At 35.0% G+C, this 22,572-nt stretch overlaps 1 protein-coding gene across 3 annotated transcripts in view; it reads right to left on the bottom strand.

Annotated features, from left to right (window-relative positions):
- DTNBP1 (dystrobrevin binding protein 1) overlaps positions 1-22,572 on the bottom strand; it is a 72,697-nt gene that overhangs the window by 38,772 nt on the left and 11,353 nt on the right. For all 3 annotated transcript variants that reach the window (XM_072853334.1, XM_072853335.1, XM_072853333.1), the window contains exons 5-7: positions 22,174-22,306; positions 14,114-14,246; positions 936-958 (exon numbers count right to left, since the gene is read on the bottom strand). In XM_072853334.1, coding sequence (XP_072709435.1) covers positions 936-958; positions 14,114-14,246; positions 22,174-22,306 — 289 coding nt within the window. The remainder of the gene's footprint in view (positions 1-935; positions 959-14,113; positions 14,247-22,173; positions 22,307-22,572) is intronic.

Raw genomic sequence — 22,572 nt, 5'->3', positions numbered from 1 at the left:
GTGTTGAAAGCTGTCAAATCAATCAAAAAAAGGGTTGTTATGGTAAGCTACAGAGAAAGTGACATTTTACATTATCCGTATTGCTTGTCTGTTAATGTTAGCTTTATCATTTTCCTTTTTTAGCATTATGTAAAGATCAGATAGTAATGAACTGAAAAGGCAAAGAGGAATGCAGTTGATAGTAATTTCCATCCCTTCTTTCAATTTCAAGAGACAATTAATTGACATAAGTCAATGTACTTGACTTCATTCTCATAAATAAAGACTAGTCACAAAGCCACAGTCACACCTTATTCAAAGCAAAAGATAATAGTAATTGTCAAGCTGATCAAACATGAACATTAGCAGGCAGAGCAAGCCTGAATTTAAGATTTACTGACAAAGGTAATGTGTTCCACCTACGCACCACAGACAAAGCAATAACACATGACAGAGTTTCTAGCCATTGCCGATTATTTAGGACAGATATTTGTGTATATGATCATGTATATCCAACAAGCTGAGCTACAAAAATTGCATTTGTCTGACGTAACATAATACTGTGAAAATTTCCTAGAAATAGCTAGACAAAAGTCTAACAAGTAACAGCCTGCGACACATGTCAAAACCACATTCATGCTAGAAAAGACATCAACTAGTTGAAGACAAAGCCCTTAACTTCCAAAATTGAACACCAAGGGAAAGGCTTGAATTAGATACAGAATCTCTGAAACATAGCTAAGACCACAGAACCATCTGTGTTCTTCCTACACTTATGACTCTCCTAAAGAATCCAGTAGCAAGAACAGGTAAACTGAAAAATAAACAGCCTGCTGGGTCGACATAAAACTAACATAAAAAGTAGAACTGGAACAGTTCCTTACTAGTTTCACTTAATACAAGAATTACTGTAACTCTTGCGAACATTCAAGTAGAAAATTAAAAATAGAATTTACCTTTGAAGGTCTCAAGTTCCTTCCTGTTGGAGAAAAGCAGAATTAAAAAAAGCATTATTAGAAATGCTACATCTAGAACTACAGGAGATATTTTACATAATTTAAGGCTCATTAAAAGATGAAAAACAAAGAATTTGAGTATCATTGTTTATAAGGGTAATATTACTAAGTGTGTTTATCTAACGCAAACACTAACAATCTGTTTAGAAATTAGGCTACCACCTATTTATTAACATGTACAATTATACAAATATTGCACATTTATATCTAGTCACATCATTTCTAGATACACTGTTGCAAAAATAACCAAGGCTTCTTAAGGCTTTAGGTACTAAAACATCCATTGCTTAGCAGAGCTTTGCCAATTTTTAGCATAGTGAATAACAATTAATGTTCCATTTTCATCAGTGCTATTCAAAATTCTTTTGACAACAGCAAAGGAGAAAAATTTCACTATATCACTCACTCAGTTACAACACACTTTAAAGGCAACAAAGGTGTGTAGTGACATTCCTCAGAGGAGAGGATTTTAAAGTACAGAGAGTGACAGATAACCCACAATACTCACACACCAGAAAGCTAAGAAATGAAGTCAACAGCAATAGTAACTTTTTTCCTTCACACCAGGCCACCTTCCATATTTAGTAGGGATTCAATTGTGAATGCAAAGGGTATAAAACTAAGAGAAATATTTTCTCTTGTTTTCAAGAAATTGCAAAATGCTCCATCTGCCATTGCCACAAAGTACTGATTTATCATGAATTTAGAGACTACAGAAGAATCAAAGTAAGCTGGCCTTTTCCTTACAAAACACTCACTTACAACAAACATCTTTTCAGTCTGTGCTTTGCAGACTGCCTAGTTAAATTTTGAATTTTGAAAGCAAAAGTGATTATAAGAAAAATAAATAAAAAACCTGAACTAATAGTTGTCCAGATAAATGATTCTATTCACTATCCATACACTGAAACATGCTTCAGTCATTACTGAGTCACCTACCATATACACTGTTTCATAATACATATGCTATACCATAACTTCTCCTTCTCCTCCCTAAGACATGATGCAATTCAGCATTTATTCTTGCATCAAAAACAGACAAAACTGTTTTGAGCTTGAAACAATTTATTTTCTAAGCAGGACAAAGTATTCTAAAAGAAGCGAGAGAATACATTTACCTCCACATTTTCAGTGAGCATCCCACTTTTGTCATCAAATGTCAAATACAGGTTTTTGAAAGAATGGGTGCTTTACCAGGAAATAAGCTGTACTGTGATTTACAGTGCAGAAGCCTATTAGTTGTAACTTCCTGTGAGTATCTATTTTGCTTCCTGCTCCTCTATCCCTTTCCCAAGCTAGTTTCTCTCTTTTTTACCAGAGAAAAAAGCTACTTCACAACACCTATGATTTGCAGGTTCATACCCTAACAAATTTTTCCTACCCTGTGTACTCTAAATAGAATTACAAAATTTATAACACTCTCATGAGTTGCACTCCTTATGTTTTACTAACGGCATACTATTTGACAAAACAACAATCACAGGAAATGCTTGTTTTCCACAGACTGAAGCAAAACTATACTGAGGAAACATCTTGTGAAAGTAAGAGGAAAAAGAGGACGCTAGTTGCTCCTAAAATCAGGAGGTCTTATGCCACTTGTCTCCAAAAAGGAAGACAAAACAATTACTGTTATTGTGTTCAAACGGATTAGCAAACAAGATGGTAATACAGTAACCAACTGACAGTTGGTATTCATTGCTTTTGTCTAAAACCCCAGAATTTTCCCTTTCAAAATCCATCAATATTTTTACAGTTGATGCGTTAATATGCTGTCACTATATCCATATATATAATTGCCATTCATTAAGAAAGCTAGAAATGAATATTTGACAAAACTTTTTTTTTAGAACACATACCTCTGCAAAATTTAAAATATCTACAATTAGCATACAGTAAAAATACAGATTTGGAATCTAAGGATCTGCATTTCCTAGTATCCTCATACCAATTCAGATCCAAAGACTGATGATTCTTTATATTTTAGACAACATAAATGAATCAATCGCATCTTGTGGTTTCTCAACGCTCTTAATAAAACATAAATTTAGAAATATACACTAAAAAACATGCTTATTGAAAATATGCTCTGCATCAGCAACATGGAGGATTTCTTTTTTTAAATCAAATTATCCAAATAAAAACTTGACGTTTTTAAATTTTAATCCTAAATCTTGTTCATCATCAGCTTTGGTAAGAACCAGACACTAAACTTAAAGTGGAAAGGAGATTATGACTTGTAAAGACACTGGAAAAACAGATGACTTAAGATTAAATCAGTACATTTTCTAGATGTGTAATTACAGAGTTCTAGACAGAGGTACAGAAAAAAAAAAGTATTACAGAGTATTACATTTCTCGCCCCCTTTGTAAGTAAATAAATAATTTTGTATTTATTGATGAACTGTCAGGAAGAAGATACCTCCTACATCATCTCTATGAATCTAGAGACAAAAAATAATCTGCAGAAGTAAATACATTGAACTTACATTAAGAAAGAAACTACATATTTGGAACACAGACACTCTATAAAAGAAAAAGCAGTTAGCCTGAGTAATTAAAACGAAAAAGATTAAACTGAAAACAGTTCTGGAAAACAGTCGTCTTCAAAACAAGGTTAAAAGGCAAGCAGGGGGAAAACCTTGCATTGGAAGTAGGCCTGGATGAGTAGTTAGGACTGCTGCCTCTTATTATTTCAGATCTTGCCATATTAAATTACCAGCTTTGATGTTATATATTACTTTTTTGTATTTGTTTTTCTCTTACTCTAAATTGTTCATTCTTTGAGATCATTTTTCACATTAGTTTTATACAGAAGCTACAGCAGCAGAGCCCAGCCTTTGATGGATAGCTTACTACAACATCATTACTAGAAGACAAAACTGCAGTACAACGTGTCATCTCAGCAGAAGAGTTCCGTCAACTGCTTCAGCTCAAAAGTGTATTACCCTATACATGTTTTCCGCAGGAAAAGGCTAGCCTTCCCCTCTACCCCATTTGTGTAACTAGTTTAAGGCAATTGAAAGCTTTCCACAGAGAACTGCTCCTAGACTTCACAGACTTTTCGTCCAAAAAAAAAAAATTAATGCACTTCACAGACAGAGGAGATAATCCTTTCTATTATTGTTAGAAAGAAAACACACACCTACCTTGCCCCTAGCCTCCCTACCCATGAAGGCTCTTGAAGCCCAGTGTGGGCTGCTCAGCATTTATCCAGGATTAAAGGAACTCCCATGCTGAGTCTGACCACTAATCAATACAACTCACTATTTGGCACCTGACTAGATGCTCTTTTACTTTAGTTACTAAATTTTCAGTTAGTGCCAACAAATCTGGCTAGTTACACAAATAAGAATGTTCTTTGATTTTTTACAGTTAACAGTAAGCTTTCAGAAGAAAGGACTTAATTAATAGTTGTATTATAATATAATATAAATACCTCCTCTCAGTGAAAGATGAAGTTCATTACCCCTGAGCAAGAAAAAAAGGCTAAAATAACAGGCTAAAGGCTAAAATAATCAGACTATAAAGGCATGGAGGCACTTTAAACGTAATCTTGTTTTGTGTGTGCAGTGCAACTTATGAAGCCCAGCTTCTCTCCTGAGAGGCAAGAGGCTGTACAGGCTCCATCTACACTGGAGTTATGCCCATGAAAATCATTTGGCCGCACATATAGGCAGTAATTTTCATCTCTTCCTTTCCAGTTGCTTGTTTTCATAAAACAGATAGGGAGCTTAATTACTCTGTGAAATTCTACACCCCTCAAATTCAGTTGAAAATGACCAACAGGCTAGCAGCAAGTAACAGGCAACAATTGTCAGCAAAACCCCATTTGCATAAGCCTGGTTGCCTACTTCTTCAAGATAATACTTAGGTCAGGGCAAAGACGATATTCAGGTATATTTTAATGCCGGCATAGGAGACACACTAATCAGATTCTCGGCCCCTTCTGAGCATGATGGACATAGGTAAATCTGACTATAAGCCCCTCTATGCACCATGCCTAAAAAGGCACAGCTGATAATGTCTCATGGTTCAAAATAACCTAAAGAAATTAAATCAAAGCACTGTTAACACAAGAGGTGCCACTGAGAACTTCTCTGAAACATCTCACCAAAAAAGACCTGAGCCACAGGTATAGAGGAAAAGGATATATATAGACATTGAAAAAATACAATACCCCATTTTAGTCTGAAGTATACCCTTTATAGAAATTTTTATTTGTAAGAAGTACAATGAATTCTGAAGCAAATTAAAACTTCACTAAAATTGTAGTGCCTTGAAGCTCTGCTGAGACAGGATGTGTCTTTTGAATTATTATTTTTAAGTTACTTAGAATGTTCTGACGATCACGTTGTCAGTGGTCTCAACTTCATTTACAGAAAAGTTGAGCTTCAGGATTTGTGGTGAGAAAATACAATTTCGGAAACCACAAGTGAAACAAACTGTCTACGATATATAACTAGTCCCACAGAGTAACTGACACAACCAGAACTTACATGAACAGTTAGAAGGCAAATACAAATTCCCCATTACCTTCCCATTCCCCTTAGGCTTTTCATTGCACTGTTGATTAACCCTGCTTTAGTCACTGGGCAGAAGAGATGGACACTAGGAAGAAGATTCTACTGGATATCAGTGATAAACAAAAATAAATCCAGAAAGGGGAATATGGGACGAGGAGGAGTCAAAACCATCCTGCTTTAAGTTACTGAAATCAATGGGAATTTAGTTTGCTCAACAAAAGTAAGACAAAGTTCTCAGGTTCTACTGTATCTTGCAAAGGACTGTAACACTAAGATCAGTTTTCCGAATGTAACAAAACACCAGGGAATTCAGTTAAATACCTAGAGACCACAGAAACACCAAGTTCTTTACAATGATGCCTGCAGCCAGAATTGACAGTTCCATATTTTATCTTCAAGGAAGGAGTAGGCAGATAAGAAAGTAACAAAGTCATAAATGAATGTCAGGAATTATTTTATAACACTAGCTCTGAAAGTAACAGCCAACAAATTCAAACTACTAGACCCATGCATAAACAAAAGACAATCTCAAGACAGCATATGGATGTTAAAAATTGAGTACTAAATTTGAAAGATTTTACAACAAAATGTGTTTATAGATGTTGAGTTGTAAATACTATTTACAAACAAAAATTAACATTTAAAGAAGGTATAGCTGCTTATCTGCAATTTAATTTAAAAATAGTTCTGGAACCTAACAAGATCCAAACCAAAACCTGAGAAATACTGCATTACACCTGTCATGTCTGGTACAGTTAAGTTTTCAAAATTATACAAAAAAATTTCCTTCCATAGCCTGATTCAAACTTTAGTAAGCTAAAAAGCTGCGAGAGGGACTTTCCTCTGGATGTCATCAGAAGTAAAAGCCAAAAACCTGACAACTCAAAATTTATATCTCTTGCACGGTGCACAGAAATAGTTTAAGTACTTTTTTTGTGTACTTAGGAGTAGCACTTTTGACAATGACACAAAAATGTTTTCCCTCCCCCAGATTGCTTGAGCACCCTTTTCAGATCACTCAGGCCAACAACTACTTTGAAATACCTTTGAGACTGAAGTAATGAAAAGCCTTTAAGTAACAAAAAACCAATAAAAACTAAAACTACTACTAAAATATTATTGGAATTAAGCAGCAGGCAAGGTTTTCTATTTATCTGAAGAAACACTGAAGACAGGTCAAGGATTCTTCACCGTCAAATGTGAAATCTTATCTAGTAAAAGAGAAGAGCAAAGAACTAAGGAATTTAAATAATGTTGCAATTGAGATTTTTTTGCATCTATACTCAAAAATGCAGCTACAAAAGTAGCTGAAGTCTTTCTGTGTCTTCCAGCAAAACTTCTACATCAACTTAATTCCAGAAGATGCAATGGATCAAAGCAAAATTTCATAACAGAAATTGCAAACATTAACTGGTAATCAAGCTAATAAATACAACTAAAACTACCCTAATATACTCAGCAGTTTCAGAGTACAGTGAAAGCATTTCTCTTTGGATGTTTCAAAAAACCCCCAAATATTTATCTTGATGAAGAACACTGGGGGTCACCTTTCAGGTGCTATCATTCAAAAGAATGGTAAAAATTAGGCAGATGGCATTAAAAGCAGAAGAAAATGGTAGAAATTAAATCATTAAAAGCAACCAAGTGTTTTGTCCTTTGCTAAGAGACTGATACAGGCCATTTAGCATTGGAACCATTCCAAACTGGAATCTGAAATGTGGAATAAATTCTTTGCTCCCTCTAAAAGCTTATGCCTTCAGATGTAAGGTTTTGCACAGGACCCAGTTTTTACATTTTTGCTTTCATCCTGTTGCTATCCAAAAAAAGGGGACAGTTTTTAAATTTCATTATTTTTAACTTTTAGTATGCAATGTCGTTGTATCACTAAAAGATACATGTATCAGCACAGTTTGTTTATTTTTATCATACAACCAAAAGTTTAGGAAACAAAGTTTAAAGCTGAAATTTGAGAGAAGAAATTTAAGAGAAGCTACAAACAACTACAAGCTACAAAGAAATCTGAGAAGCTGCAAAGAAATTTAAGAGAAGCTGAAGTTTAAGAGAAGGTACAAACAACTCCACCATCAAAGGCCACCTCCACCATCGACTCCACCATCTTTAATCTTTCCTAGAAAGAAAAAGGGTTCCTGCAAACCTGTTTTTGGTAAACAGCCACACAACAAAATCCAGACCTTCCTTTAATGTGGCCATCAATTTCCCCATAAGCATTAGAAGAAAAAAAAATTACAGTATTCAAAAACTGGACAAACTTTATTCACTAAGTGAATATAATATATGTGGCGTACAATATGCCACAAGTCCACAAAAACAAAGTAGTAAAAAAAGCCTGTAACCCCACATGCATTCTTTACCTTTCAGGCTGTGGTTCCACACAGCATGAATGCAATTGTGGCAGTTATAAGTTACAACTTGTACCACTTCAGGCATATTCAACACATCCCTTTGACACAGGAATGTAAAATCTCCCTCACAGAGGTGTCATCGATAAATGCAGTTAACACTATTTTTTTGAGCAATTTTTAAACAAATTGGTTTTGGATGTAAGTGAAAAGGAATTATTAAAGATCTCAGAAAAATAATTCATAGTGAAGACAGACAGAATTTATCAGGAGGCACAGCACCTTGCTCAATAGCAGAGAATGGATTTTAGTGTGGTAATGACAAACACCTAAGCCCTGTTCTCCTGTCACTAGCCACAATGAATGAATGAATTTGATAAATAATGCAGTTTTGAGGTGAGGGAGAGTACAAAACAATGATTAAGGCAGTCCTAAACCATCTGTTTCTATTATTGGTACAGTAAGTCTGGACAAAGAATGCCTAGTACTAACAGATTGACAGGATTTGCAGATTATGCCCAGTAACCATCACTACATGAAGGTAGAGAAAAGTTATGCAGGATTGACATAATGTTTAACATTTTCTAGAAAACATTAGTAAAAGGTGCTATAAAATGCAGAGGATCCAACACAAACATTCCATCTTTAATCACAGGTCACAAAAGCCAACAAAGAAAAAATCTTTTATATGCCTATTCAAAAGAAAACAAAACTATAAGAAGAAGGTACGCAACAAATCTCTTTATAAAAATGTAATTGTCTCTCTGCATCAAGCAAAGACCACCACAAAAGAAGGGCAAAATTAAATCAACTTAAGTGACAGAAATTATACTGCACATTCACACTTTGCAAATAATATAAACTGCCAAAAACCCTACAATCTTTTGATCTGCTATCTATTCAGTCTTGCCCAATGTTTTCAAATATTTGGAGCACTGACGGGAGCAAAATTCACTAATAATGAAGCAGCCTGCTCCTTTGGGTTTGATGTGTGCAAAATACTGTACTGCAAGTGTTTTTGCAAACAAAAAAAAGTTCAGAGCCCTAAAATTACACAAAAGGAAGCACAACTATCAAGGGAACTTTTCCAAAGCTTGTGCAAGCCCAGTTTTTCAGGATCAGTAGGACTTCTCATTCCATGTGTCTGTCCAAAGAAGTTGTCCTGGTTTCAGCTGAGACAGAGTTAATTTTCTTTATAGTAAAAAGAAAATTACAGTAAAAAGAAAATTACAGTAAAAAGAAAATTACAGTAAAAAGAAAATTTCTTTCTTTATCCTTTCTTATAACCACGACAGAAGTGCAATAACTGACGGCCATAAAATTAATTCCAGCCAGTTATCACCATGAAAACACTTGCTACTGATTGTGCTGTATGCAAACTCATGAACAGCAGGATGGAAAAGATGTTTGCAATGTGAACTCTGCTTTGAGCACAGAAACTTATAGCCATACAATTAATGCCTAATGAAAACTCAAAGCCAGTCATCTACTGCACATCTACCATGAAAGCTGTCCTGAAGATAATAAAAGTTCTGCATTCACCCTTGCAAAATCATTATTTATGTACCGAGGTACCAGGAGGTGTAGCAGCTGAAAATCTGTACCTCCAGAAGACTGATCAAGAAGAATATGGCTTGAAATCTGACTTTAATGAAAATTTTGATGAGAACTACGAAACATGTGGCTAGAGTCTTAGAAATAATTCGCAGTACATTTAATTTTGGAAGGCAAAAATATACTTGTTTGAAACATTTGCAACAAGGGTGTATTTTTTATGCATAAAAAGTTAATTTGACAAATTAACATGTAAAGCTTAAAAGGGTTATGAAGGCACAATTTAAATTTATCAATGCCAGATGGGAGGTATTCATCACTGAAAATTATGTACTGTACAGAGTACTGTTCTAGCTTATCACTTGGGGAATGCTATGGGATCTAAACAAGATCTACAGACACAGAAGTCTTCTTTTAGGCAACAGGTATGGCAGTGTATTACCCATTCCATCTTCTCTCTCCTGACCTTGGTAAACAAAATAATTTAGGTTAAACAAGATCACAAAACAAATGGCAGCTTTTTACAGTGGTACTGCAGGAGGTAAAGATAATACTTGGAAGCCACATGCAGCAGAAAAATAATAATACAAAATATTTTTGTATGTTAGTAAATAATCATTAACTGGCCAAGTTAGAAGGAACTTTTCCAAAAAGCAGACTAGTCTGAATTGTCTAAAGAACTTTTTTGTATTTACTTTTTGAATGTTTATGTTGGTCAGGCCTAACATAAGTCACTGTATCTAACTGCAACAATCCTCACCATCCCTTCTGTTCCCAAATCAATTAGAGAGACAAAACCAACAGAAGTCCATAAAATAAACAAACTTAACAATGGTAACAATTTTTTTAACAATTTCTCACATACACATCTCTAAACTACGCAATGCAATTGCTGTAAATTTTATACCCTTGTGAATGAGAAAGTGAATCAAACATTTTTCTCCTCCAGAAGCATAAAACCATCATCATGGCATGGCAATGCACCTAAGAAGAATTATGACAATCTGTCCAACTTCTCAACTACTGCACTAATTACCAATGCATGGGCTTACACATTATTTGATAACAAATAAACCTTTAAAATCAGGAATAAATGTCCATTTTAAGAATGTATTTTCTCTTTAGGTAAAGCATTTCTTTAAATCTCACCACAAAGGAAAAAAAAAGTAGTCCCACTAAGGTTTGTAATATTACTGAACATTCACCTGTTGAAGTATACCCTAGCATCTGGGTATACTTCAGACTCAGGATTTTAGATTTCTTCATTCATTTTTCTTCTAAGTCTGTTCTCAAAGCAGACAAGTACTGAAAAACAGAAAGGATTCTTAAACAATAAATCCTAAAAAAAATAAAATTCAGACATTTATGTTTAAAGTCAAATGACACACAGTAAAATGTATTCACTCATGTCCAGTGACAAGTACTCTTTGCTATCTCCAATGTATTCCTACAAAATGTTGAGGTTGGGCAGCTCCTTTTAATTGATAAAATAACGAGGAGTCGCTGTTTTTCAAAGAACGGTGATCTGTCTGAAATGGGTACAAATGCTTCTAAGAGCTTCATAGGAAATACAGCTTCAGGACAGAACCATTTTATCTTACGCCATAAGCCTGCAATTCAGTGCACATAAAATTTGGCACAAAAGTGAGCTTCTGACAGAGCTTCCTAAAGGGGACAGTGCACTGTCTTGGGAATGCAAGGATTGCCATAGGAGACTGGAGGGATACAAGAAGTTTTCTGCAATCAGAAACAGTACATCCTCAGTAGGAGGGTAAAGGGAAGGGAAGAAGAATTGTGCTTGATTGAGAAAAGGACAGGAAACAAAACGGCATGGTTTAATGCTAACATACATGCAAATAATTGCAGCAAGACTAACTAGAGAAAAGAAGGGTGGAATCTAGACTTCATACAACTATACTGGTACCCTGTAAACAACAAAAAAGGACAATATTAAAAATCCAGAGATAAGCACACAGAAAAACATTCAATCCCTCCAAACATCAGGCTTTTGGAAAACACGTTGGATTGATGAATCTACTTGGAAACTAGTGCTCAACACAACGACAAAAGGGAAAAAATTGATCTGTTTGAACTGAAATAAAGTTGTTCTATTTAATAGGGAGACCTATTTCTGAAAATCAGTTCCCATACTTATCATAAGCTGCATTTCAAAAGTTTAATATTGACCTAAAGCACTTTCTTCTAAATCTTTCATATAGGAAGATTTTTCAAAAGGCTTGAAATACATGAGCTTCTAGCCTAAGCTCTACAGTGACTTTATAATAAAAGTACTTTTTGTTACATGCTGAAAATAACCACAGTTTCTAGAGTTTGCGTTCATCTCAGTTTTCATCCCTATATTGTCAAAACACAGGAAATACTTTTTTTTTTTTTTTTTTTTACACAAAACCACTCACTCCCTCAAAATAATTTTTGTGTTAAAGAGAGAGCATAGACTCCTGAACCCCCATTTGATTCTTTCAGTAGCTGGTATCACAGTAAAAACCCCAAACACTAAAGAGAGGAAGACAGAATCATGAGTTCCAAACATACATAACAAATCACACTCACGTTAAATTAACTGGCTGTTCATTCTTCCAGTATCTACATTGGCAAGCATTCTTCTACTAATGAGCTAGCAGTTAATTTCTTACCTAAATAAATACAGTGGTAATGATCAACCAGAAATTACCTGCATTTTTCCTGTTTTGTCTAGATCTGACCAAATGTAATCTGCTTATAATTACGTTAAGTAGTTTGCTTAGCATTCTATTTATAGAACTGATTAGATGCTGCTAAGCAGAGCAGGCAACAGTTTAACACTTTATTTTGATGTTGAAAGCAGAGGCTAGGTGAGGGAGAGAGGGAGCGAGGACGGCAGAGAGAACAAACAAAACTCAGAAAACTTCAGAAAGACTACTGTATTTTAGGGGGTACAAATCTGTTGCTTTATGCACATTTTAAATTTGTGTGTTATTTGGTTAAATAGAACATATTTAGAATTTTGACATTATTACTATTAAATATTTAATCACTTAAATAGGTCCGAACAAGTGAATATTCAGCCATACTGACTACTGTTGACTCTTCCTGGAGAGAGAGAAAACGGTGTCGCCCTGGCTTGGGAAAGAGAAAATCCAGGTTGCAGGAAAATGACAAGACTACTGCTGGGGCCCTGGCCTGAGGTTAAGCTAACTGAACATGATGTGAAAAACTGAAGGACATGACATGAGAAATTGCTGGATGTGACAGATAACATAGGAAGAAGCTGACAAAAGCTACAGATAGCACCATGAGGGATGGCTGGATTTCACAGATTATTAAAGGGGAGTTAAGTTAGTAACAGCCAAACTTCACAGAAAATTGAAGGGGGACCTTTAAGGTATTGGGGACCTTCTGGGAGGCAGAACTTGCAATGCCAGCAGTACTTTGGTAACCATACCTGTAAGACTACAAAAGGCCAAGATTCCCTAGATAATGGTAGAAATACCAAGTTTGACTAGCAAAACCAGGACCAATAGGGAAAAAATAATTAGGGGTGGATTGTTTATTTGGGAGGAGACTGGGATTACAGAAAAAAAAAAAAAAAAAAAAAGAGGTACAAGGATGGCAAAAGGAGGGTCAAGAAATAGGAAAATGGATGAGCTACACAAAATGTGACCCGTGGTGTCTGGCGCAGCCCTGCCCTTGATCATCACATCCTAGTTAGGACCGTAAACAAAACCAGTTGTTCTGACCATACCACACGAATCAAACTTGCTTCCGCAATCAAGAGAAGCAGGGAGGGTGCCAGGGTGCTTCCCCTCGCTAACAAGAGGGCACATGGTTGGACAGATGAAGTAACCTGGTTACCCCATGTCAGTGCTGGCTCCAGGTCTCTCGGCATCCGCATCTACCCACCACTCCCTAACAGAGGTCTGTCAGAGACTGTCTTTGACAAACAGCTTCAATTTAACTCCTCGTTTCCTCATTTATATAATGGACTTAATACTGCTCTTCTTATCTCCTTCAGTAAGGCCATTTTTGGCACTGTCAGTAAGAAAACCAAGAAATTAAACAGTTTAAGTTATTTAAGCTCTTAACGTTTATCTCTTGCTACTATATCTTTCAGGTAAACATGAAGCTCAAGAGTTGGAGGTTCTGACTTTTCACACATACTGCTACATGTTGGACTTCAATTCCAAGTAGTAATGCCCTCTTTTTGCAAGTAAGAGAATGGCAGGAGATTAATACCTTTCATACAGAGCAAAAAGTACTCAGAGAACAGGACAGGATAGAACTGAAAGGAAGAAAGAGGAAAATACAGTTCCTAACTTTACAGGTACAATACATGGAAAAAAAAGAAATTAAAAAAACAGGGCAAGGGATTAAAAGAAACAACAATTTATCAGTGTTTATTAACAATAGACCTTACTCCAACTGTTTGTAGAGAATAATAAGCACGACTCCATCTTAACAACAATGTAGTGATAATTTTCCAAACACACACACTCTTTGTTCCTCACCAAGAGTTAAACTGACATTCAATGAATTTATTACAAATTTGCAACTTCCTGTCAAAGATTACTGTTTCTTTACAAGATGAAAATAAAAGGGATTATATTGTATATGAGAAAAAGAAATAATCACTAAACGTTTATATTTTATGCTAATTTATATTTATAGCAATTGTTTTATTTACCTTTTTGTTTTCTTGTAGTTTTCCAGCTGTAATGTCTGCATACATTTGTATCTTTCCAACTCACACTGTTCACATAGGTCCTCAAGACACAATAGATGATTCTCCATTTCCTCAAAGTTTGCCTCTAGCTGGGCTATAAGAAATACTTATATGAATATCAAATTGTATTAATAGATGGACAACTCACCTGAACAGAAACAGGAATTCATAAAGGTACATAATTAACATGGTATAATTACACATATATAAATGGCTCAGAAAGAGAAACAAATGTCAGTCCATATCACATAGTAAAGAGAGACAGCAGAGCCACGTTAAGGGACATCTGAAGTTCCCTTTGCAGTAAGATGCTGAAGAACTATATTTGCCCTAGCATCTTGGTCTCACAGGCTCGTGGTCTATACTTCAGGAAAAAAAGCATCCAGAACTCATAATTTAATTTTGCTTCTTGGACATAGTGTCAGTTTACTCCTTCCTGCCTGGTACACATCTAAGAAATAAAGCTGTGCTGACCAAAACGAGTACTAATCTTAAATTATTCAAATGAAGCAAAAGTAAAGCATACTGGGAGAGTTTTAATTTTTACATGACCTCATGATAATATAAAAGAATACAGACTTTGAAAGTTGACAGACCCTTTACTGATAGGCAAATCTATTATATAGCCCTTTTAAGCTTCACATGTTAATTTGTCAAATCAACTTTTTATACGTAAAAAACATACCATTAGCTATTTTACATACCCATGCACCTAAAAACATGCAAAATTTCCTGATTTCTTCTTTAATCATAATTGTTCAGAGTCTCAAGTTAAAAGAGATCATGCCTGTGAAAAGCCCTGAGAAACCTGATCTGATCTCATAGCTCACTCTGTTTTGAGCAGAAATTTGGACTAGAGAACTCCTGAGGTCCCTTCTGACCTGAATTATCCCATGTGAATGTTGTATCAAAGGATCACTCTCCCTGCAGGTGATTAATGATGGAATCCATGTCCCTCCTCAGGATCCCAAAGTGGAAAAACTATTTTCCCAAACTCTAACCAGCTAGTCACTCTGGGATGGAGCTGTGTGAATACAGGACTACTATTCACCCTTTTGCCAGGACTTCTCCTATACCAAAGGGAAGGTAAATTGCAGGAGGAAGGCTAAATCACATTTTTACACACAAAACAGCAGCCAAAGAATAGAAAGGAGTTTGCAGTTCAGAGACAGATACACTAATCTGTTGCAGTGTATGAACTTGATTGTTGATGTGAAGAACTACACAGATGATAGAGTTTTGGCAAATGGCTGTGTTTCACCTTTGCCTGTAACAGACAGAAGCAATCTTCATAAAGCAAGATGATAACTATTCAGTTCAAGGTAGAAAAAAGTGATTTAAAGTTAATGTGTTTTGGATGCTCAAAAGAAGGAAACGGCAAGCTGAAGGCATCAGTCAAACCTTCAGTTCTGGTTTGGCCATTCTACTTGGAGCATGCAAAATTTCAACTTTCTTAGCCACTACTCAATTAGAAATTGCTATCCTAGTGGTCCCCCTAGAGCAGCAAAAATTAAGACCTCGTAAACAAACTTCCTAGCATGCATGTTCAGCTCTAATTACTTCATAAGATTTTTTAGTCCCTAACAAGCAAGGTACTGCTCCACAACAGTCAGAAAGGGAAACATGAATCATATAATCAGCAAAGATTTCCTTAAATTATTTACCTGTATACAGATCACTTGGGGGGGGGGGGGGGGCAGGGGGCGAGGAGGGGAAGCAGTTGACAATGTGGAAACATGTTTGAGGGGAAAAAAAAAAGTTTTCAGTTCTGAAGATTGTGATGTGGAAAATGCATTGTTTACCACATACTCAACTTCCTCTCACAAAATCCAGACATATTCAAAGGGCAATACCATGACAAGAATTATGACTGGTGGTCCCTTTTTGCTTAAGAAATGGACTTTTCTGAGCACATTAAAATCCAAATGTCTCTATTATGCTAACTTGCTTTTCAGAATGATTGCTCACTTATTAATTTGCAAAATTCACAAACCCAGCAGGGCTCAAGATAATTTAGTAAGGTACTCATCAACCACTGTTTTTTCCACTTAAAAAACCGACCACCTACTTTGCTGTACTTCCTATTTAAATAATATTAAAAGACAACAACAAAGAACAGGAAAATAAAGAGGATGAAGAAAAGTGAATTCTAAAGGGCAACTGATTCCTAGCACTAGCATTTGAGCAGCCTCTAGTGGGAACTGCAGAAAACACTGTCCTCCTGAAGAACAGCAATAAACATTTAAGATCTCTCCAGAAGACAACAACCCTGCTTTACTGCAACATAGGTTTCAGAATTTTTCTTTTCTGAAGTGAAAGAAAACTTAGTTGCTTTTCACAAAAAAAGTTGAAGACTAACTCCATCACAAAGGCATAGCACCAGCTACGGTTGTGAATTAACGTCTCTCCTACCCAAATGAGAACGTATGCACTGTGCATCAAAGGAAAGTTCCAAACAAAGCTACATATCTAAACAATTCAAAACTTAAGCCATAATGCTTTGATCAGCTCTCATCTATATCCACATATAAATAAGTTCATACTTTTAAAAAAGTTATTTAGCAAAAATAAGAAATCTAGAAATTCTTCACTTCCAGTTTATGGTTCACAGTGGCAGCTAGAATGAATCTGCCCCAGAAAGCCAGCTAATGTTCTAAAGAATACCTGCAAGAACATTACTTCTTTTCCAGCTCTTCAAGAAATCCCACAACCAAGTGGTCAGGCAACAATCACCATCTCACTCTGAAACAGCATTGCTATGAAGGAGAAAAACACCCTCTCCTTTTAATCTTTTTAAGGAAGCTGGAAAAAAATTCATTGTACCGTTAGATTAAGAATTTTCCTGTATAGTAATATGCCACACTTGGTAGAAATAATATTTTTTATTAGATAGCTGACAAAAAAACTTGTTCTTTAGGTCACATCATTCCGATTATATTAGTTTGGTCTGTCTTTCTTACACTATCACAGGTATAACAACACTATTACAAGTTCTTAGTTCTTAGTTTTAATTTTTTTAAAGTATGTTAAAGTTTGATCAGATGACATTATGTTGAATTTTCTTCCATCAGTGTACGCTGTTTTTCTTAGTTTACCAGCTACTCAGGTATTAAAGTATTTATCTAGAACTCAACAACCACAAAAACCAATTCTGTACCTGTACCTGAAAATGTTTCTTTCTAAAGTTTAGCTAATTTAAATTTACCACAATTTTTTTTTTAAACTGAAACCTATGTTACCTGTAGTTCTGCAGTAGTACAAAAATTGTTAGAAAAGCTAAATCACAGCTGTATATCAGAAAATATTACAGTTTCCAATTTTTCCTACAATAACTTTCAGTGTAGCTTTCCTGCACTGTCCCAGCCACCAAAACAACAGAAACCATCAAGGAGTATTAAAGACATTTTTACAAAGTTCATTCATTTTCTGATTAAAAGGCGAAAAGGCAGAAAACAGAAAGGATGGAAACAATCATATCAAAGAAATGCTCTCTACCTCTAGGTCAGACAGGGACACATTACCAAAAGCTTAAAATGAGCAGTAAAAGACATATATATACAGGAAGAAAAAAATTCTTTACATAATTATGGTTCTACTAGCGCGCAATTTCGCTTTGTTTTTAAAGAAAAGATCTTAAACCCAGCTAGTATCATACCATTTACATGAAGCTAAAACAGCTTCTTTGCTGAAACTACATAGCAAGTATACTAGGATATTTTTCCTTCTGTATTCAAGCCACAGACATTTCCAAGTTTACAACACCAAACTATATGCCATTTATACATATATATCTCCACCTTATACAACAACCCTCTCCACTGAAGCATTCTGCCCTGGAGCCTACGAAAGAAAAACTTCCTGTTGAACATAGGTATCATTACACTATATTATTCAAATTCCCTTGTTTTACATACATCTCCCCAGTGTTTTCTCTGATTTTCTCAGTAAAAGATAAATGCCTTTCCATCTCAGACAATGAAACTCATGAAAGCAAGAGAAGTAACAGCAGTTTTTAAACAACCATCAACCAGTTAGAAAAATTGTTTTAATTAATAATAAAATATTATTTTCTTTAAACATTTTCCCAACTGCAAATCATTACTCATTTACAGTAAAAGTTTTTACAGCTCTCCTAACTTTAAAAATAATTTTAAAATCAAAAAGAAACCACTAAAAACTAGAGTCTTCTAATGGAATGCATGTTCTAGATTTCTGCATCACAAAACATTTATCCAGCTCTTTTTCAAGAGCTATCAACAGCTAGATGCTAACAAAAAAGAAACTGTTATTTAAGTAACCAAACACAATTCAGAAGTCCAAGTTAAAATGCCAGCTCTATGAAAAATCTTGATTAATATATTGTCAGGTCTTAAATTCACTTTTACTTGACCAATACCTGCTAATACCTAAATCCTGACATAAGCCACAACTAATAAATAGATAATAGTAAACTAATTACTTCTCTTCCCCGAAGATACTCATGTCTTCCCCAAAGAGACAAGTCTATGGACTATTACTCACTACACTTTTTCCTCCTAAAAGTACTGCTTCAGAGGCTGTCTACAAACTGATGAAATGAACAAAAATTAAATTCTATAATCTCAGAATACAAGATGTTGCTGGAAGTATACTGTATTATTCAAACTGGAAAAATCTTTGGCATTTTTATCAAGAAATTAAAAAATAAGTATATTTTATTAAAACACACTTTTTTGCTGCAAAACAAGTAGCCAAAATATGGGGTATTAAGTTCTTAAAGTAGTTCAAATGTTACCAAAATAAAAAGCCTGTATTTAATGAAAAAGATATTACAATCACTATGACCTTATATTTCACAAGTTTTAGTACATTTCCTTAATTTCTGAAGAAGCCATTAAGAAGTCTTTAATCCCACTTCTTAAACAAAGGGAACATAGCCTTTTTTTTTTTAAATGCAAATTCTGAACAAATTGGATTGAATTTTGCAAAGCTAGAAAATGGTAGCTTTCCATCCTTGATACACAATTTCAAAATAAAGCATGACCTTCTGCTGAAGATATAAACAAGGATACCTCCCCTAAGCAGTGCGAAAAGTTTCTGTTTCCCTAATGGTTTCTCACACCCATCCAACCCATACTTTGGAAAACAATATTTATTAAAGAGTAGGAAGCAATGCCTTTTATCTCTGTGAATATAAACCCAGCCTTATTTTCCTCCCAGTCTTACCAGTCTAAATTTTCACCCTACATTGGGTCTGTCACCTATGTTCATGACCAGCCTTTCTGAAACCAATATCAAGTTGATACTTAACATTTGATGTTTGGAGAAAAAAAAAAAAGGGAAAATTGGATTTGGTTCAAGGTTTGTATGCATTGATTTGCTGAAATCAAAACAGATATTTGAGCATAGAGCAAAATGCCCCTGCTCAAACATGAAGCATATTTCATATTAAGACAAGTATGTCAGATATCAGCAAGCAGATATTTTCTACAACATCTCAAATAAAAATTAACTTAAGTGATTATTCAAATTCTGGACTTCGAAAGGGTAATAACTGTCCTTTTCCATTTTACATGAGAGTAATTTTTTCTTCAAAGTTTTCAACAGCAGCTACAAGAGGTTGCATAATACAATAAATTTATCAAATGAAGACAGACTTTTTACTTGAAGTGAGGGATGACTGATCATGTGAGTACCTAAGTTAAAGGACTTAGGTACTTTATTATAAAAGTGCTTTATTTATAAAAGTGCTAATTAAAACGTGTCTTGTAATACACAGCAAAAGCTGAAGAATCTGTACATGACTCATACCAATTTTAAGTAGGTCACTAAAAAGGCTCATTTCCATTATCTGAAATTTCTTTTATCAAAAGCAGCCAGGGTTCCCTATCTACTTTCAAAATTAAACCATTAATAGATTTATTAGAAGCGTATCAGGTCACACCACAGAACTATTACTTTTCTGAAATGAGGAAGATTAGCCACATTACATCTTGGATGCAAAACCCAGGACACAGCAGTTTACAGAATTCTATATTCACATATTTTTTACAGAATGTTTCACTTGTGTTTAAAATTCACAGCCACAGCATTAGTCATCTCTTGGAAAAGTGGCTATAGTTTACATGTATAAAAAGCTGATAGTTCAGAGTTATAAAAACTAAAAACAGTGAGCAGAATATCACAGCAAATTTCTGGTAAATCACTTCCAAAAGTGTAGATATTGAATTTGATATAAGTTATACCTTTCTCTTCAAATAGAGTCTATAAAACTTATTAGAAAAAAACAATTCCAAAAAACTCACAGTGGTTAGGAGGAACTAATAAAAACCTCTAGGTAAATTACTTGAAATCTGACACACGAGGTGACACTAGAAGATTTAGTTCAAGTCTCACAACCTTAGCAGTAGACTTAAAAATTAATTCGCTTCCCCAAACAGACTGGTTAATGCTTCCTTAAATCCCGCTTGTTGCAGTATCAAAAATATTCTAGAGACACTGAGCCTTCTCCAAGTAATTCTACAATCAGGGTGAGATTAATTCTAGTTCATAAAACTATAACATTAGAAATGGGAAGGTAACCCCAATTAATCAGGATTTATAGCATTTGCAGTTATGAATTATAAAGACAATTCCATTAAGTTTTTATGTATTGTTTATCTTTGGTCTACCAGTGGACTGCATCATTTTGTGCATGATGATATTAAAATCAGTATTTAAATAAATCATTATTTGAATTGGTATTTCCTTAGAAAATAATTGAGCTTTTCAAAGAGCCAACATTAAAAGGTTACCACACATGATAAAGACTTACTAAATAAAGTGGTATAAGAAAATGGTAATAAAAAGTGAAATATATTCCTTGGTCCAGAAAGAAATAGCAAAGTTATTACCAGCCTACCCAGGAACAAAAGCAGATTTGTGCATATCCACTGACCATAGAAGAATGAGAAATTAGCCTTTGAACACAGAAAAGAACCCTCCTTCTCTTCACATCAGATGCCAGCACACAAATCCAGCCCACTACACAAAAAACAAGAGCTGCAATTACATGAAGAATTTCTGCATGCTTCCCAGCTGGTGTAAGAATAATGCAGGCAGAGTCCCTGGGGAACTTAGCTACTAAAATCCATGCACAGACAGCAGTTTTTCAAAACTTTAATTTGAAGCAACTTGAACAGATTTTCATGGAGGCAGCAAGAGGCCTACTGTTGACAGAACGGCTTGCTACTTGTCAAACGCTGTGTCCCCATTTCAAGGCTCAGTAACACTAGAGCTTTTCAGGGACTAAGAGGCCAGATCATTTTTTCCTAATTTCATTTTCAACAGTGGATCAACTGTTTTGTATGAGAGGTTTCCAGAAGTAGTCCACTAAAGCATTCATCTTTTCATCTTTGAAATTAAATCAACAGGTTAACATTTGGTAAAGTTATAAAAATTGGCACCCACCTAACAAACATGAGGTATTTGGTAACCTTAATACGTAGCATTGCTAGTTTCACCCAGCTGGGTATCACTTCAGAATAGCTTAACCTTGTACACTAACTTAAACTATGGAAGCTAGCTTTGGAACCAACAACTACTCTCAACAAAAAGTTTCCGCCTTGAAAGTGTCCCATGCCAGGTAAATTTCTTGCCCCCTCAACCAAATGATGATTTAAAACAAATTATTATATAAAATTATATAGACTCAATCAATGAGAAGCAACTACATATGAGTGTTCACACTACTTACAAACCTTTAACAATTTAAAAAGACTTCAAGAATAATAATTTTCAACTGTTCACACCAAGATACACAGGGGTCACACAATTTTTTTTCCCAAATAATGACACATACAATATTTTAACTGCTGGGAGAGCAACAACTACTAACTTTGCTCTTTTACAAAACCAGTTTGTTTAAGAACTACTGTTTTATAATAGAAAGGTTGTGTTTGGGAAGCAAAATTAAATTTTATAATTGCAAAGTTCACAACAGCTGAACTTCAGTCTAATCCTCTTTACTGACTTGAATGCTTGTTAGGTCTATAAAACCTTACCGAGGCTTGCCGTGAGGCATTCCAGATCTGCTAAAAACCCAGGTATTTGTTGCAGCTGATCCTGTAGTTCCACCAGACTGTTCCTTTTCTTCTCCCAATGTGCAGAAAGCATCACAACTTCACTATCCACCACCTGAAACACACAGGTTCTTTAGTTCACTTGCAAATTTATGTACCTATTTATGAGCATCTTGACTAATTTTTAGAATTCATGCATCTGCAAGCATAAGGTCAGCACAGCAACCCTATAGCACTGCCACTTGTGTACTTCTCAAGTAAATATATAACATACTTAAGAAAGCCCCTGTAGTATGAAATATTTATATCAAAATGCATTGATCAAAACAAGATAAAAAGTTATTTCTCAATATACTCATCAATGCAGGAAATATTTTATGG

Source organism: Ciconia boyciana, chromosome 2 (assembly GCF_034638445.1).
Source record: "Ciconia boyciana chromosome 2, ASM3463844v1, whole genome shotgun sequence".
In the NCBI taxonomy this organism is placed as follows: Eukaryota; Metazoa; Chordata; class Aves; order Ciconiiformes; family Ciconiidae; genus Ciconia; species Ciconia boyciana.
This window is presented reverse-complemented; position numbering and strand designations above follow the sequence as displayed.